This window comes from Abramis brama (assembly GCF_963993115.1).
Source record: "Abramis brama genome assembly, chromosome: 1".
NCBI classification, from domain to species: Eukaryota; Metazoa; Chordata; class Actinopteri; order Cypriniformes; family Leuciscidae; genus Abramis; species Abramis brama.
In genome coordinates this window covers 30,152,580-30,168,923 of record NC_139963.1, presented here as the reverse complement: position 1 = coordinate 30,168,923, position 16,344 = coordinate 30,152,580, and the positions used below count along the sequence as shown (strand labels likewise).

The 16,344-nt window shown below is 36.4% G+C and overlaps 1 protein-coding gene across 2 annotated transcripts in view; it reads left to right on the top strand.

Moving 5' to 3' along the window:
• Window positions 1-16,344, top strand: part of cpt1a2b (carnitine palmitoyltransferase 1A2b) — a 48,348-nt gene that overhangs the window by 5,142 nt on the left and 26,862 nt on the right. For both annotated transcript variants that reach the window (XR_014608355.1, XM_084130217.1), the window contains exons 2-7: window positions 1,756-1,898; window positions 7,182-7,321; window positions 8,015-8,186; window positions 13,686-13,787; window positions 13,948-14,085; window positions 15,022-15,099. Coding sequence is in view for 1 of the 2 variants with exons in the window: in XM_084130217.1 (XP_083986343.1) it covers window positions 1,758-1,898; window positions 7,182-7,321; window positions 8,015-8,186; window positions 13,686-13,787; window positions 13,948-14,085; window positions 15,022-15,099 (771 nt within the window). In the remaining variant the exon portion in view is untranslated. The remainder of the gene's footprint in view (window positions 1-1,755; window positions 1,899-7,181; window positions 7,322-8,014; window positions 8,187-13,685; window positions 13,788-13,947; window positions 14,086-15,021; window positions 15,100-16,344) is intronic.

Sequence of the window (16,344 nt, the reverse complement as noted above, 5' to 3'; positions counted from 1 at the left end):
AACCAGTCACTTAGGCCTCTTTTTTTTTAAAATTGAGATGTATACATCATCTGAAAGCTGAATAAATAAGCTTTCCATTGGTGTATGGTAGGACAATGTTTGGTCGAGATACAGCTATTTGAAAATCTGGAATCTGAGGGTGCAAAACAATGTATTGTTGGCTATTGCCACAAATATACCCGTGCTGCTTGTGACTGGTTTTGTGATCCATGGTCACATATGTGTAACCATCATAGTGCCTCCCTCCGGGGTAGGATGTGACTTCCGTAACGTTCCCTTCCCCAAAGGCACGCTTTCCCAGCTTTATCCAATAAGTCACACTGAGTGGGTCTTGTCTTACAGCAGTGACTGACCTTCTCTGCTTAGAGCTCCTACTTTCTGCCCAACACTACGGTCAGGCCAGGAGGCTCAAGCACCGGAAGGGCCAGCAGCAGTGGCATTTTTGTAGATATCCCCATTCATCAGAATCACTTCTGACGTACGTCATAGTGAGCTGACGAAGGGGAACGTCTCAGTTACGTTTGGTAACCCTCGTTCCCAGAGGAGGGAATGGAGACGTTTGTCCCCTTGCCACAGTTGCTGAGCTTCCGCTGTACAGCCGAGTCACAAGTCGGGCTCCTCAGCGGAAAAACAAGGATGCGATGCACCTGCCGCTCATAATATGCGCGCACCGCGATGCACAGCAGCTGATGCAATTATCGCATGCCAATGCGCATTGGCTCGTTTAGTTACACTCGGAGTAGATGGGCTCTTGAGCGAGATCCCCATTCGCCAGAATCACTTCTGACATACGTCTCCGTTCCCTCCTCGGGGAACGAGGGTTACCATATGTAACCGAGACGTTTTCTCTTTTGTTATCATTAAATAATAGAGTAAATGCTTATATTATAAGACGGATTCTTAATAAACACCTCATTGGAAACTGAAAAATGCTCCCTTTTGAATGAAGAGGTTTTTTACATCTTTTATTCACTGCATTTGGTAATTCAAAGCAAAGCCTGTTGTGGCAATTGAAAATAATGAGTGGCAGATGAGAATGCAGCAAGCTTTTATTCTCACACCATTCCTGCTAGCTTTGCATAACCTTGTTCACACCAACTGTGCTTGCCCACATCATTTTCATGTTAAACTGAGTTGCATGTTTAACTCGGTCCTATTACTCAAGTGCACCAGATTCTCTTTCATTTCCTTTAATATTGTGCCATAACTTCTCAGATTTATATACATGAACACACACATGACCAAAATACTTTCAGGGAAATGTTTGTTCTGTGAATACCTGCACAAAAAATGTCAAGGGTAATTTTATATAAATGCACCACTAGGGGTCATTGATGTCTTGGTTGTAGCCTTAGTTCATGAAATTTGGCCTTGAATTGCACAAATACCTTTTTTAAATTTGCTTACTGACTGGTATATTTACAGCAGTTTCCTTTAGTGACCTTTCTGAAGATAAGGATGGAACCTGTTACAATAAAACAGAAGATAATTTGGTGTAAAATATATTTATTTCGAAAACTATGTGACCTTTCTGAAGATATTGTCCAGATTTTTCATTGTCACTCATGGGTTTGCAACTTTAGCTTTAATAAAGGATAAAATAGAACAAAATTTGGTACCATGACGAAAGCAGAAACCATGAGTGAATGATATTTATGTATTTCAATAATATATTACAATAATATAACTACAAAACAGTGTAGTTTTTTTTTTTTTTTTTTTTTACTGCTGAGACTGTGTGGTTTTTGTCTATAGTCATGGCAGAGGCTCACCAAGCAGTGGCGTTTCAGTTCACCATCTCTCCTGAGGGGATCAACCTGCATCTGTCCTACCAAGCCCTCAATCAAATCTACCTCTCCGGACTGCGGTCCTGGAAGAAACGCATCAGCAGGATTAAGGTCAGTGACTCGAATGAACTTTTTTTAGTTTTTTTTTTACTATAAATAGGTAAAAATCTCATTGGAATGTTAGGAGTATGTATGAAAACACTGTGGCTGCGTTCCAAACCGCATACTCAATGAGTAGGTACTCAATTTCAATAAGTACTTACTTAACGAGTGCTAAAAGAGTAGGTACTTTATAGCCAGATCTCGTTGAGTATGAATGTGAACCGGACATCTGCCATGTTGACGTTATCATGTGACCTACGACGCGTTATCACAAGCGCAACAATTTAAAAGATTTGAACGACACGTTTAATTCATCTATCTGTAAATATCTTGATATTGATTAAACTTGCTCATTTTGTGGTCTTTTTGAAGAAACTGCTGCCCATTTATTTTGTGAATACATTTAGGGTTGATTTAAGTTCTTATATTTAACCCTACCCTACTAATGTGACCCACCGTTTTATCCTTAACGATATTTATTTTTATAACGAAATCCCAAAATTGTCATCTCTTGAATATGTTGTTGATTTCTTTATTTTATATCCAAACATTTTCATCCATAAGCAAAAGTGGCTTACTGCTTTGTTTTCCTCTTTTTCTTGTTAAATTGAACTCTCGTTTCATCCCTCAGGCTTATAAATAACAAAAAATGCATTTTTTAAATGTATTATATCATTAATTAAGAAAATATATATTAAGATATTCAACCTTATAGGTTCTTTTTTCTTGTGTATAAAATCTCATAATGTTTGCAAACCCATGATATATATATATATATATATATATATATATATATATATATATATATATATATATATATATATATATATATATATATATATATATATATATATATATATATACATATACATACATATATACATATATATATACATGCATATATATATATATACCTCATAACATCAGTAACTGGACAGCCCTACCTAGAACGGTTTTCCTCAGCGTTTGTAATGTCTGCACAAAGGAGACGTTGGGCAGCTGTGTGAAGATTCGCCTTTGGAGAAAACTGTTGATTTTATACTCGAAAAATTTAAGTATCATTATTAAAAATTAATTTTACCCCAGAATGAATTGCATTGCTATCCCACCCCAAAACATACAATAATAACAACTTGTGCTGACCAATTAATTATATTACTTTTTACTGAAAATGATATAATTCAATAAAACAAACAAAATGTAATGTATGTCATTTGAAATAGCTATGTATGAATACACTCTAGATGTGTATGTGAACATATCTACATTTTCATTCAAACAATAAATAAAGCATTAATTAAATAATTGTATTTTATTTACTGACAACAATGAGAAATATTACCGTAATAAATTAGTCAAAGAATGAATCAAAGTCACCATCACACAATAAACAAATGCATATACAAGTCAACACATGAAACAAAGCTTTATTCAAACTACAATCATGTATGTAGACTAGTTTCGCTGAACCCCACATCCTTCTGCCATCAACACAGCGGTTCCCATTCTTCAGCTTTATTCTGATGAATCAGCTGACCGCCAGAGGTGAGCCGTTCCCTCGTGCCGGAGGTTGTTGCGTGATGTGTTGTGCTTCACAATCTGAGGCAATAAGGGCAGGTGGAGTGATGGAGGGTCTCGTAAGGGCAGGTGGAGTGATGGAGGGTCTCATAAGGGCAGGTGGAGTGATGGAGGGTCTCGTAAGGGCTGGTGGGGTGATGGAGGGACTCGTCCATGGCACCATCTCCAGGATTCAGCTCTGGGCTCCTCATCCTCAGTGCTCACACCAGCCTGCTGACATTTCAGATCCTACAAAAATGCACAAACAACACAAAAGCAGTAATTTTAACCGCACAATGTCATTTGATTTCAGTATTATTTAGAAGACAAAAACGCTTTTTTTCCACAAATGCCGCCATCATCATCCCTTGCAGGTCCTGCTCCACCACAAAATATCTGCAGCAAATGCACAGAAATCAAGAATCAGAAAAGTGCTGTAATAGCTCTGTTTGAAATTACAATAATTAAAATAAACTACAACTTAAGATTTAAATATTTATTCATTTCTGTAATGTCACAAAGCCTTTATGGCAGCATTCAGCTTCATGAGCCACTCTCCACCGGATAAACACACATCTGTTCATCTGACCCTGTAACATCCAGACAAGATTCACATAACCTTTGTCATTTATGAACTCAACACTACATTTACATGTTAAGATTGTTTTAACTTTTTATCCAACATAAATGTTCCTCAATTTATCAACAGTAATGGACAAATAAAATAGATAACTTATGTTTAGTTACTTTATAGATTTGTTCTACATAATAGCACACATTCATCACTCAGATGCCTATTTCATATCTATTAGACGTAGTAATCTGCAATTCTTATAGAAGATTTTCTTGCCAGATATTAAATAGACATTTAGTAATTGTATTTAAGATGTATACGGTTTAAAATGTATGCAAATCCACTTTGGAGACGTATGTGTCCTTACTGGAGCTCCTCTGTTAGCTACATAATAAAATGTGATTTACAGCAAAATCACAAATATATAGCGTCTTTACATCTTCAACAATTCAACAGTTTACTGTACAGTAGTTCAACACATGCGATCATTTGATTTGTAATACTCACATTTGAGTCTCGTCCGTCATCCTTTCCGTCACGTTCGAGTATGACCTATCTTTCTTCTTCTTTTTTATGACGTATCCTCTCGCGTGGCCTCCTGGGATAGAAGAGTATCCATCGGTTGAGCACTCAAAAATCTGGGCGGAAGCAGTAAGCCATCCGGGAACTTCTCGCCTACTCTTTTATGAATACTGATGTTTGGAACGTACTGCTTCCTTCACGTACTGTTTTCGCCTACTATATAGTAGGAAAGTAGGCATATTCGAACGCACTTAACCCTCATTTGTGCTTTGGGGTCAATATGACCCCAAGCGACTTTTCTTTCATTAAAAACAATGGTTCCCTTCATCTCAGTGGAATAAAATTTGGTGACTTTTTCTACATTATCTATCTATACACACACAAAAAAACTGGGCTTGATTCGGTTGTTCTAAAGGTGTGTAAAAAAAAAAGTCACACTCATGACCTTTGGGGTCAATATGACCCCACATTGAAATGAATGGGAAAATCGAAAAAAAATGTTTTTTTATTTTTCATTTGTCAAAAAAAATATATAAATCCAGAATAAATCTGAAAATTTCAATACCACAATGAAGTCCTGGTACTCGAGCACAAATGCAATGTGGAACGAACATGATCACTTGCACACACACATGCTCGCGCACACAAACACACACACAGGTGTGACTCCAATAGAAAGCATTTTTATAGAAATTGACAAATAAAATCAATAATTCCAGCATAAATCTGAAAATTCTCACACATAAATGAAGGCCTGGTACTAGAGCACTAATGCAATGTGGAATGAACATTATCACACACACATATGCTCCCACACACACACAGACACAAATACACACACAGACAGAGAGAGGTGTGACTGCAATAGAGAGCATTTTTATAGAAATTGGGAAATAAAATCAATAATTTCTGCATAAATCTAAAAAAATTTCACACATAAATGAAGGTATGGTATGAGAGCACAAATGCAACGTGGAAAGAACATGACTACACACAGATCACATAAACAGAGAGACAAACACAAACAAACAGGTGTGACTGCAAAAGAGAGCATTTTTAGTGAAATTGGTAAATAAAATCAATAATTCCAGCATGAATCTAAAAATGTTCACACATAAATGAAGGCCTGGTACTAGAGAAAAAAAACAATGTGGAATGAGCATGATTACACACACACACACGCACGTGCATGCAGACAAACACACACAGACACACAGTGTGTTTACTCTTCACTCCTATTCCTATCCGCCTATAGCTGTTTTTTTTTTTTTTTTACTGTTTTTTTTTTTTTTTTTTTACTTTTTAAAAATTAATTTCTTATTCTAAAGTTAATTATTTTATACATTTCGATTATTGAAATAATATACAATTGCAATCAAGTAGTTTCTTTTAGTGGCAACTTATGTGACATTATTGCAAATTTATATAGCATTATTGCAATAACAAGACACTTCAAAAGACCTCAAACAACAAAAAATATTTTCTAAACTTTGACAAAATACTGATTTAATGTATTTTAAAATGTTTAAATATATAATTCATAAAAAAAGAAGTTATAAGAGCAATAAGTCACATCCAGAAAAATGAATGGATCTCTATGGGGCCTCTGCTGGAAGTATATGGTAATTACACTTTGTGGCTAAAACTATATTATCTACAAAAAAACATCTAACCACCAGATGGCAGAATTCTGCATCTAACACCTAGATCAATATCCAGAAACAACTCATATTTAAATTTGATCATAATAAATGTGTTTTTTTCATAAAAATGTTATATTTCATACGTATGCTAAAGGTGTAGTTCAGGAATTTTGCAGTAAATAGGTAAAAAAGTACTTTATATCCCCCAAAACACAGCATAAAAATATAGATGAGAAGTAAACGAAAAAAATGATATATAATTTATATTATTAAAATGTATATTTCTTGTACAAAAGCCCTGTGCATCTTTGGGGTCATATAGACCCCAAATGCACTGAGTGTTAACAGGAAACTAAGGTCATATGAGGGTTAAGTCCGAATCTCGCGATAATTAGTACGTCACCCAGGTAATTCTCGCCTACTCTTTTGGATTCATACATACTTTTTCGCTCGCCTACTCTTTTTCCCATACTAAATAGTAGGGAAGTATGCGGTTTGGAACGCAGCCTATATGAAAATTAAATACAGGACATTTGTTCTGCCAAGAAATTAAGCTCCGTTAAGTCACCATGAAATCAAAATGCACAATTCTTGTTTTTTAATGAATTATTGCTGTATTTATCATAAATGATCATTTATAATAAATACTACTATATTTCATTTAAAAAAATTGTCAATTTTGATTTCATTGTTACTTCACTAACTGCAGGGTTGGCATTATCTTTCAATTAAAATTCAGGGAAGAACATAACTTTAATATCGCAATAACACAAAACCAGCGTAAAGTGGCAGCCCCTCACGGGCGACTGCTGCATATAAACATAATAAAAACACAACTTAAACGTCTCAGGCCTCGTCCTCTCTCGTCTCTCACTCTATTCTCAAGGCTCTTGGCCCCTCCCTGCTTGCCACATGTGTCTAGCCCAAATGTGCAATGTATGTGTTTATACACAGGGTGCATTAATACTTATGAACTTTTGACTTTTTCATGGACAGAACAGAATCATTAAAGGCGTGTACCCAGCGAGCCCCTCCTCTTGGCTTTTTGTTGCCGTAGCAATCTTGGCCATTATGTACATGCAGTCCGATCCATCTATGGGCCTCATTGCTAAGATTCGGGAGCACCTGCCCCTCAGGTAACACTTCATTTTACCCTTCAGTGGGCATTATCTTCTAAATGGTAAACAGTTGAATGATAAAATTCAAGCTGAAAAGATTAAGCACTATTTTCTTATTTAAGTACTAGTATTTTCACTCTGGCTTTTTTTTATCCTCTCAAAACAGTTATGTAAACAGTGATTTACTGTTCTTAATTAAACATTCAAATGTCCAATTCTCTCACAGAATCTTTTTATTGGTATTTATTCCTATTTATGGGAGTTCTTTTTTCAGTAATTATGAACTGTTTCAGATGTCTACTATTTTTATTTTTTATTTTTAAAGTACACAAATAAGAGAGCTGTTAATATACAGCAAGAGTATAGAGCTGTGAAATTTAAATTTAATTTTGGGAAATTTGGTTGCTAGAGAATTTGTTGAGAAATTTGTGAGTTGTGAAAAATTAGTTAATATTGAAATCTCTTATTTGTTATGATAGTTTGGCATCTTGGCAAATCGGTGCACAGTTTAACACTTTTGTTATCTTTTCTGAAACTCCAGAAGATGTTTCATATATCCATCAACAATTGACATGATGCAAGCTTGTATTATCTTTGAAGCCTTTGTGAAATGACAACATTTGAGCACATTTTTAATTTACATTAGCATATATCTAATATTAACCTGGAAGAGAGAATGCTGATTTGCTCCGCTGTGTTTCTCTCTGTCAGTCTGTCATTGAGCACTCAAGGTCAGACGATGCTGTCGGCGCTGCTGTTCAGTACTCTTCTGTGGTTGTCTCTCATTCTGGCTCTGAGGTTCTGCCTGAAGCTTCTCCTGTCGTACCACCGATGGATGTTCGAGCAACATGGATGCATTTCTACCAAGACCAAAGTCTGGGCGGTTAGTGTTTCATTACATTTGGCCACCTCCGTGAAGTTGGCACCCCATAAAACGAAATCATTTCCAAAACTATGCCATTCGTTTGTGCTGCGTTTGTGCTGATTTGTGCCGCAAAAACGAACGTTTGTGCTGGTTTGGTGTTTGAGATATTGAACATTATTTTTTTGGGTTGTGTGTGTGGTGGAATTTTTGCCTTAAGCCTAACTACCTGGGTCTCGTCTACTGGCGACGTCCCCACTCGGATAGCTGATATCTGAGTCTCGTCTCCTGGCGACGTCCTCACTTGGATATCTTACCTAGTCTAACTTGTTTTCTCTAAACTAACTTCCTTCCTAAACTAGCTTCCTAAACTAGCTTCCTGCGCAGGAATAAATCGACAAACAGACCTGCAAATGTCCTTTAAATGCTTTAATCACGGCCAGGAGATCTTCCCGAGCAGTTCTCAGGGAATCTCTCCCAAGAAGCAAGGCCGGAGGATCTCAGACAAATTCCATTGAGAATCCCACCGAAAAATACATATACAACAGTTTTTATAGTATAGAGGTATGGCATAAATTTCATGCTGCATTACATAATTTCCCCACTATTTGATTGGTTCTTCATATGCAAACCCCTCTGTTACTAGGTAAAGCAAACTCTGATCTTGTGATTACTTATCACAAGGTTTTAATGATGACTTCATTTGTTCTAACAGACTGTCTAGTTTAACTTCCCAAAACTATGTTATTTTTACCCATAGACACATACTCAAAGTCACAAGTTTTTCCCCAAAGAGTTTGGAAACATTAAAAGCATATGAATGTCATTCCTGCAAGAAAAACAAATGTTAGTTGATCAATTAAAATTCATTCACATGTGACGTCACTCTCCACCTCATGTCCTTCAAATCGCTCCAAACCGGTGTCAATCGTTTGTGCTCGGTTTGTGCTGGTTTGTGCTGTTAAAACAAACACTGTATCTGTTTTCCTTTTGCAGATATAACAAATTTAATTCGGGGCAGTGACGTCATTCTCCACCCCACCTCATCTAAATCGCTCCAAACCGGTGTCATTCGTTTGTGCTTGGTTTGTGCCGGTTTGTGCCGTTACGATGAACATTGTATCTTTTTCCCCTCCTTAGAAATAACACATTGGATTGGGGACAGTGACGTCACTCTCCACCCCATGCCGTCCAAATCGCCCCAAACCGGTGCTTTTTGTTTGTGCTCGATTTGTGCTGTTTTGTGCCGTAGAAAGAACCATCATAAATGATTTCATTCTTTAGACATCACAAAATCTTTGGAGGAGTAGTGACGTCACGCAAGCAAGCCGCGCTCTCCATCCATCTCGTCTACAAACCTGTCCGGTTCGTTTGTGCTCGCACAGGGCCGCAGCTCAGTGTTCTTTTCTTTAGATATGGGAATGTTTTATTTTCGATTTTTGCTATTGACATTTGGTCTTTATATAATCACCAGTAATGTAGGCTACTGTACTGTCACTACTCTGGCTGTAAGCTACGTGTGACTGATGCTTAATTTTGTATTAAAATAAAATAAAATAACCAATACAATTGTGTTGTGTCTTAAGTTTTCTGTATACTTTTAACAGCTTACAGTGCCAGTTTGTGCTGTAAAATGTTTCGTTTGTGCTGCTTCGGTTTTTTAGATGTTTAAAGAATATTTTAGGTCATTCTGAGGTCACTCAGCCCCCCCACATGCTCCAAATTCACCCAAAATAGGCTCGTTCGTTTGTGCTTCGTTTGTGCTGGTTTGTGCCGGTACAAATTTACTTTGTGCTGCGTCGGGCTTTAAAATATTATAGACATTAAATTATTGTTGATGACGTCACCAGCCCCCCACATGCTCCAAATTTACCCATAATAGTCTCTTTCGTTTGTGCTTCGTTTGTGCTGTTTTGTGCCGGTACAATTTTCGTTTGTGCTGCATCGGCCTTTAAAATATTAGACACTGAATGAGAGCGAATTATAGACGGTGACTTCACCAGCTATCGTGTGTCTTCGTGTGTGCTGCAAAAAGTAGGCATCATTACTTTTCAGCATCATTACTCCAGTCTTCATTTTCAGCATCATTACTCCAGTCTTCAGTGTTATGAATTTGATGCTCTTAACAGCTCTAATGTGCTGCTTAATATTGTTCTTTTTTTTCTTCTTTTTTTCCCCTGGAAACCAAGATATACAACCATTCAAAGGTTTTGGTTAGGTAGTGTATATATATATATATATATATATATATATTATTTAGCAAGGACGCATTAAATTAATCAAAAGTGAAAAAATTAGCGGTTTCCACAAAAAATATTAAACATAAAAAAAACAGGCAATGTGTATTAAACATTGATAAAAAAATTAAAAATAAGAGCCTTTGTTAACTGAGCAGTGAGCACCAATAATAATTGAGCACAAAATCAACATCTTATGATTTCTAAAGGATAATGTGACATTGAAAACTAATGTGACATTAAACTGGATTAATGATACAGAAAATTCAGCTTTGACATTATAGGAATAAATTATATTTTAATTATATTAAAACAGAAAATATCTAGGTTATTTATAGGCTAATCATTTTTCACAATATCAGCAGTGTTGTGCAAGTTACTTCCAAAGTGTAATACATTATAGATTACTTTGTTACTTTTATTTAAAAGTAATTATTTACCTTACAATATCGGCTGTCTCAGAATTGTAATGCATTAGCTACTCCTGTATTACTTTTGAGTTACTTTCACCAAAATAACTAGTAGAACTTAACATTCTAAAACGACTAGGGCTGTGTAACGGTATGCAATATGAAACCAAAATCCCGACGCTCCATCCACGAACTGTGTCGCGGTGTGAGAAGGCAGAATTGCGACACACCCCTTCCAACTCCAGAGTTATCCTTCCCGTCCAGATCCAATGCTACCACATCTTCAAATTACTATTATTTGAAGTTAACATTATAAAATAGGCCTACATAGACTTACACCACAAAAATAGTTGAGGATAAACTCTTTAAAATTGATCAATTCCAGCGTTATGGACGTGACATTTGCAAGTCAAAACTTGAAATATAAATGATCAGAAAATGCACTTAATACCAATATATTGAAACGTCTGTTTATATATCCATAGGCTACTCCCTTAATCCAGACATTAGAAAAATATCAGTCTACTCATGCGTTTTATATTTAATATGAGGGAAATAGCCTAGACATGCATGTGAGTTACTTTTTTTTTAGTAATTCTATGAATTACACTGCGCAAACCAAAAGTAATACCAGATGAAGAAGCGTTGGCTCTCCGCAGAACATAAATTATTCATTTTTTATTTTTCGTGTTTGCATTTATGAGGAAAAAAACAATGTTACGGACGTGACCGCTCTGAAAGCGGCACTAAAAGACTGCTTTAAAACTTCCACAGAGACCTCAAACAGAAAGCACAAAGCCTTTCTTTAAGGTGAAATTCGTTTTGTATTAATTGTATCTTGATTTTAATCAATGTTTCATCGAATTTGGAGCATGTTGGGGGGCTGAGTGACCTCAGAAATAGGCCTACCTAAAAATATTCTTTAAATATCTAAAAAACCGAAGCAGCACAAACGAAACATTTTACAGCACAAACTGGCACTGTAAGCTGTTAAAAGTATACAGAAAACTTAAGACACTACACAATTGTATTGGTTATTTTATTTTATTTTAATACAAAATTAAGCATCAGTCACACGTAGCTTACAGCCAGAGTAGTGACAGTACAGTAGCCTACATTACTGGTGATTATATAAAGACCAAATGTCAATAGCAAAAATCTAAAATAAAACATTCCCATATCTAAAGAAAAGAACACTGAGCTGCGGCCCTGTGCGAGCACAAACGAACCGGACAGGTTTGTAGACGAGATGGATGGAGAGCGCGGCTTGCTTGCGTGACGTCACTACTCCTCCAAAGATTTTGTGATGTCTAAAGAATGAAATCATTTATGATGGTTCTTTCTACGGCACAAAACAGCACAAATCGAGCACAAACAAAAAGCACCGGTTTGGGGCGATTTGGACGGCATGGGGTGGAGAGTGACGTCACTGCCCCGAATTAAATTTGTTATATCTGCAAAAGGAAAACAGATACAGTGTTTGTTTTAACAGCACAAACCAGCACAAACGAATGACACCGGTTTGGAGCGATTTAGATGAGGTGGGGTGGAGAATGACGTCACTGCCCCGAATTAAATTTGTTATATCTGCAAAAGGAAAACAGATACAGTGTTTGTTTTAACAGCACAAACCAGCACAAACGAACGACACCGGTTTGGTGCGATTTAGATGAGGTGGGGTGGAGAGTGACGTCACAGCTCCCGAATTACATTTGGTATATCTCCGAAAGGAAAACAGATACAGTGTTTGTTTTAACGGCACAAACCAGCACAAACCGAGCACAAACGATTGACACCGGTTTGGAGCGATTTGAAGGACATGGGGTGGAGAGTGACGTCACACAACCCAAAAAAATAATGTTCAATATCTCAAACACCAAACCAGCACAAACGTTCGTTTTTGCGGCACAAATCAGCACAAACGAATGGCATAGTTTTGGCAATGATTTCGTTTTATGGGGTGCCAACTTCACGGAGGTCATTTACCTTAGCATTGAAAAAAAAAGTGTTGTTTTACTTTCCCCGACAACTTTTTCACTTGTCTCTCCACAAGCTATAAAATAGTTATTTCGGTTACATATTAGTATATTTGGGGTCAATAAGTTTTAATATTTTTTTAAATCAATACAGGATGTATTAAATTGATTAAAAGTGACGGTAAAGAAATAGTTTCAAAAGATTTCTATTTCAAATAAATGCTGTTTTTTGAACTTTCTATTCATCAAAGAATCCTGAAATCCAGCATATTTAAATGATTTCTTAAGGATCATGTGACACTGAAGACAAATCAGAAAATTCAGATGTACCATCACAGGAATACATTACATTTCAAAATACATTTCAAATAAACAACAGTCATTTAAAATTGTAATAATATTTCACAATATTACTGTTTTTACTGTTTTTGATCACAATATGCAGCTTTGGCAATCATAAGAGGATTCTGTATATAATTAAATATCAAAAATGCAACTTGACGACAGCTGTAAGTTCATAAACACTTTTACTGGAAAATTATGGCACTTCATGTTAAACATTTGTTATTCAGATTTTTTTTCTCATTATAACTTATTCAAACTAATGCTCTAAAGACTATCAAGAATCATACATGCAATTTCAACTAACGCTCATTTGTATTAGCCTGCTAGACTGTTCAGTACATCATAGAAGTCTAAATGTTCAAGGCATAAAAACACACGTACATGATCACTGGATGTGGAATGTGTTGAAAATGCGGCACTGGCTCAATGTGGAAGTGACATTATAGTCAATTGGCCCAAAACTCTCACCCTGGACCAAATCAGGTCATTCTTTTTGTTGAAACCTTTATATTTTTCTTCTTGACTGTTTCTTTCTCTTGTCCTCCATGTCAGACCCTAGTTAGGTTGCTGTCCGGAAGCAAGCCATTACTGTACAGTTATCAGACGTCTTTACCGCACCTGCCTGTACCTCCCATTAAAGACACTTTGGAAAAAGTGAGTCAATATACTAAAAGTATGTATTAAATTGTTTGTGTGTAATGTGCATAAGTGCTGGTTTGCTGGGAAGTCTCCTCTAGAAATTTTCAGGGGTCATGGAGTTTTAGGCTTTAAAAGATATCACTGAATGCTATCTCAACCATTTTCTCTGTTTTAGTATCTTGAGTCAGTGAAGCCACTGCACGATGCGGCTGGTTTTCAGCGAATGAAGAGACTGGCTGCTGAATTTGAGAAAAGTCTGGGTAACCGCCTACAAAGATATCTCAAACTCAAAGCGCTGTGGGCCACAAACTATGTACGTGCTGAAATCTGTACAGTTATTTTCTGGTCAATGTCACAACTATCATTAGTCTTATCATGAGCATGTAGTTGCATTACTATAGTTATACAGTACTACAGCTGTTCAAAATCATTCTTCAATGCATTGTACAATAGACTCTCTGTAATATACAATTTCACTCTGATTTAGCGCGTTTTTTGTCAAGTAACTGGGAGAGAGGACCGTGGGGAACCCACGTGTTTTTTGTCAAGTAACTGGGAGAGAGGACCGTGGGGAACCCACGTGCACTGGGGGGCTTGAACAGGGGATTGTTTTCCCTCCAGGTCCTCTGTAGAGCCCCTAAAACGTGTGCATCCAGGAGATAAGCCCAATATGACACACCCTTCCCCAGTACAGCTCACTACACCATACTCCACCTTGACGTCACACACGCTGACCAGGGTCTTCAGCACTTCCATGAACTACAGGCTGTGCTGTAATATAGATCACTGATCCAAATTAATATAATATGGTGCTGCCAACCCATCAGAGCCTCATGTTAGCATATCTAGCTTGTCGTTTGGCAGAATGCTTAAGTAAAATGTATCATTAATACAAAATTATTGGTATTGAATGTTAGATGCATAAACAACTTTATTAGAGTGATAATGACTTAAACATATCTCAAATAGCTCTTCAGATCATATTAAAGTGGTTGCCAATGGGTATTCCAGCTTTCTGTTAAATAACAACCCTTTAATAACAATTTGAAGCCTGAAAATTGTAAGCATTTTTTTAAAGCAACATTCTAAAACAATCATGTGACCATGTAACTGGTGTGTCAGATCAACACAGCAATATCATAATGTATTTAGAGCCTTTGGAGAACTATAATTAATAATTAATATAGTTATAGACATTTGATTGGGATAATTTAGTATGTCATATTTAGAGTTCCTTTGTTTCTTCCAGGTTAGTGACTGGTGGGAAGAGTATGTTTACCTCCGGAGCCGGAGTCCTATCATGGTCAACAGTAACTATTATGGCATGGTAAATGAGCCTACAGCATTACTCATTGTCACTTATCACCCCTATTTTCATTAAACATTTAAGCTTATTAAGACATTTACTGAATACCATTGCTGTTTAGGACAACTTGTCCACCTCTGTTTTAACGTTTATTTTGCTGAATGAAAAGTGAACCTAAGAATATAGAAACGTAGTCTCACATATGTTTGTGCATGTTGATGTTTATTAGAAAGTATTTGGACACTAAAAAAGCACACTTAATGAAAAATGAAAATGTAAGTGTGTGTGTGTGTGTGTGTGTCCCACACACATATATAGGGGGATAATATCTGATAATTTTTTTAATTTTATCAGATAATTTGATAAAATCACCAGATAATTTGCCATTTACGGTATGCTCAATGTGTCTTTTTATCAACGGGTACACTCTTAAGAAAAGTGCTTCTAAACAGTACCAAATTAGGGTTCTTTGGCTTGTAACAATAGCAGAACCCTTTTTGGTGCTACATAGAACCCTTTTTATAAGGTTCCATAAAGAACCATGCTTTGAAAGAGTTACATAGGGCCTTAATGGTGTTATAAATTACCTTTTTAATAATAGTTTATTTTCATTAATATTAGTAAATTAGTATCTTTATATTATTAATATTATTATTATATATTATGTATTAAATATATATATATATACAAATGACATATTAGCCTACACCGTGTCATTATTTATTTAACAAAACTAAACCCAAAATGGAAAAGCCATGTGTGACAAACTAAGTACACCATATGATTTAATTGCTTGTAGAAACAACACCTTTAGGAGCAAAAACTTAAAGTAATCATTTTCTGTATGACAGTATCAGTCTCTCGCATGATTGTGGAGAAATTTTGGCCAGCTCTTCTTTACAACGTTGCTTCAGTTCACTGAGGTTTGTGTGCATCTGTTTATGCACAGCTCTCTTACCCCTGTTTTCCACTAAGTCAGGAACGGCGGCGGAGTCAATAGGTTTCCATTAAGTCAATGTGTGTATTTTCACTGACTGCGGAACGGCTGCATCCCGATCCGCAGCCCTCCAGATACGCAGAGCTTCTATTTTTGCCGGAGCTCCGCAGCAATTCAGCATTCTGTTGTAGATTTGCTGGTGTGCTTGGGATCATTGTCCAGCTGCATGACCCAATTTCGGCTAAGCTTTAGCTGTCGGACAGATGGCCTCACATCTATAATTCTTTGGTACACAGAGGAGTTCATGGTCGGCTCAATAACTGCAATGT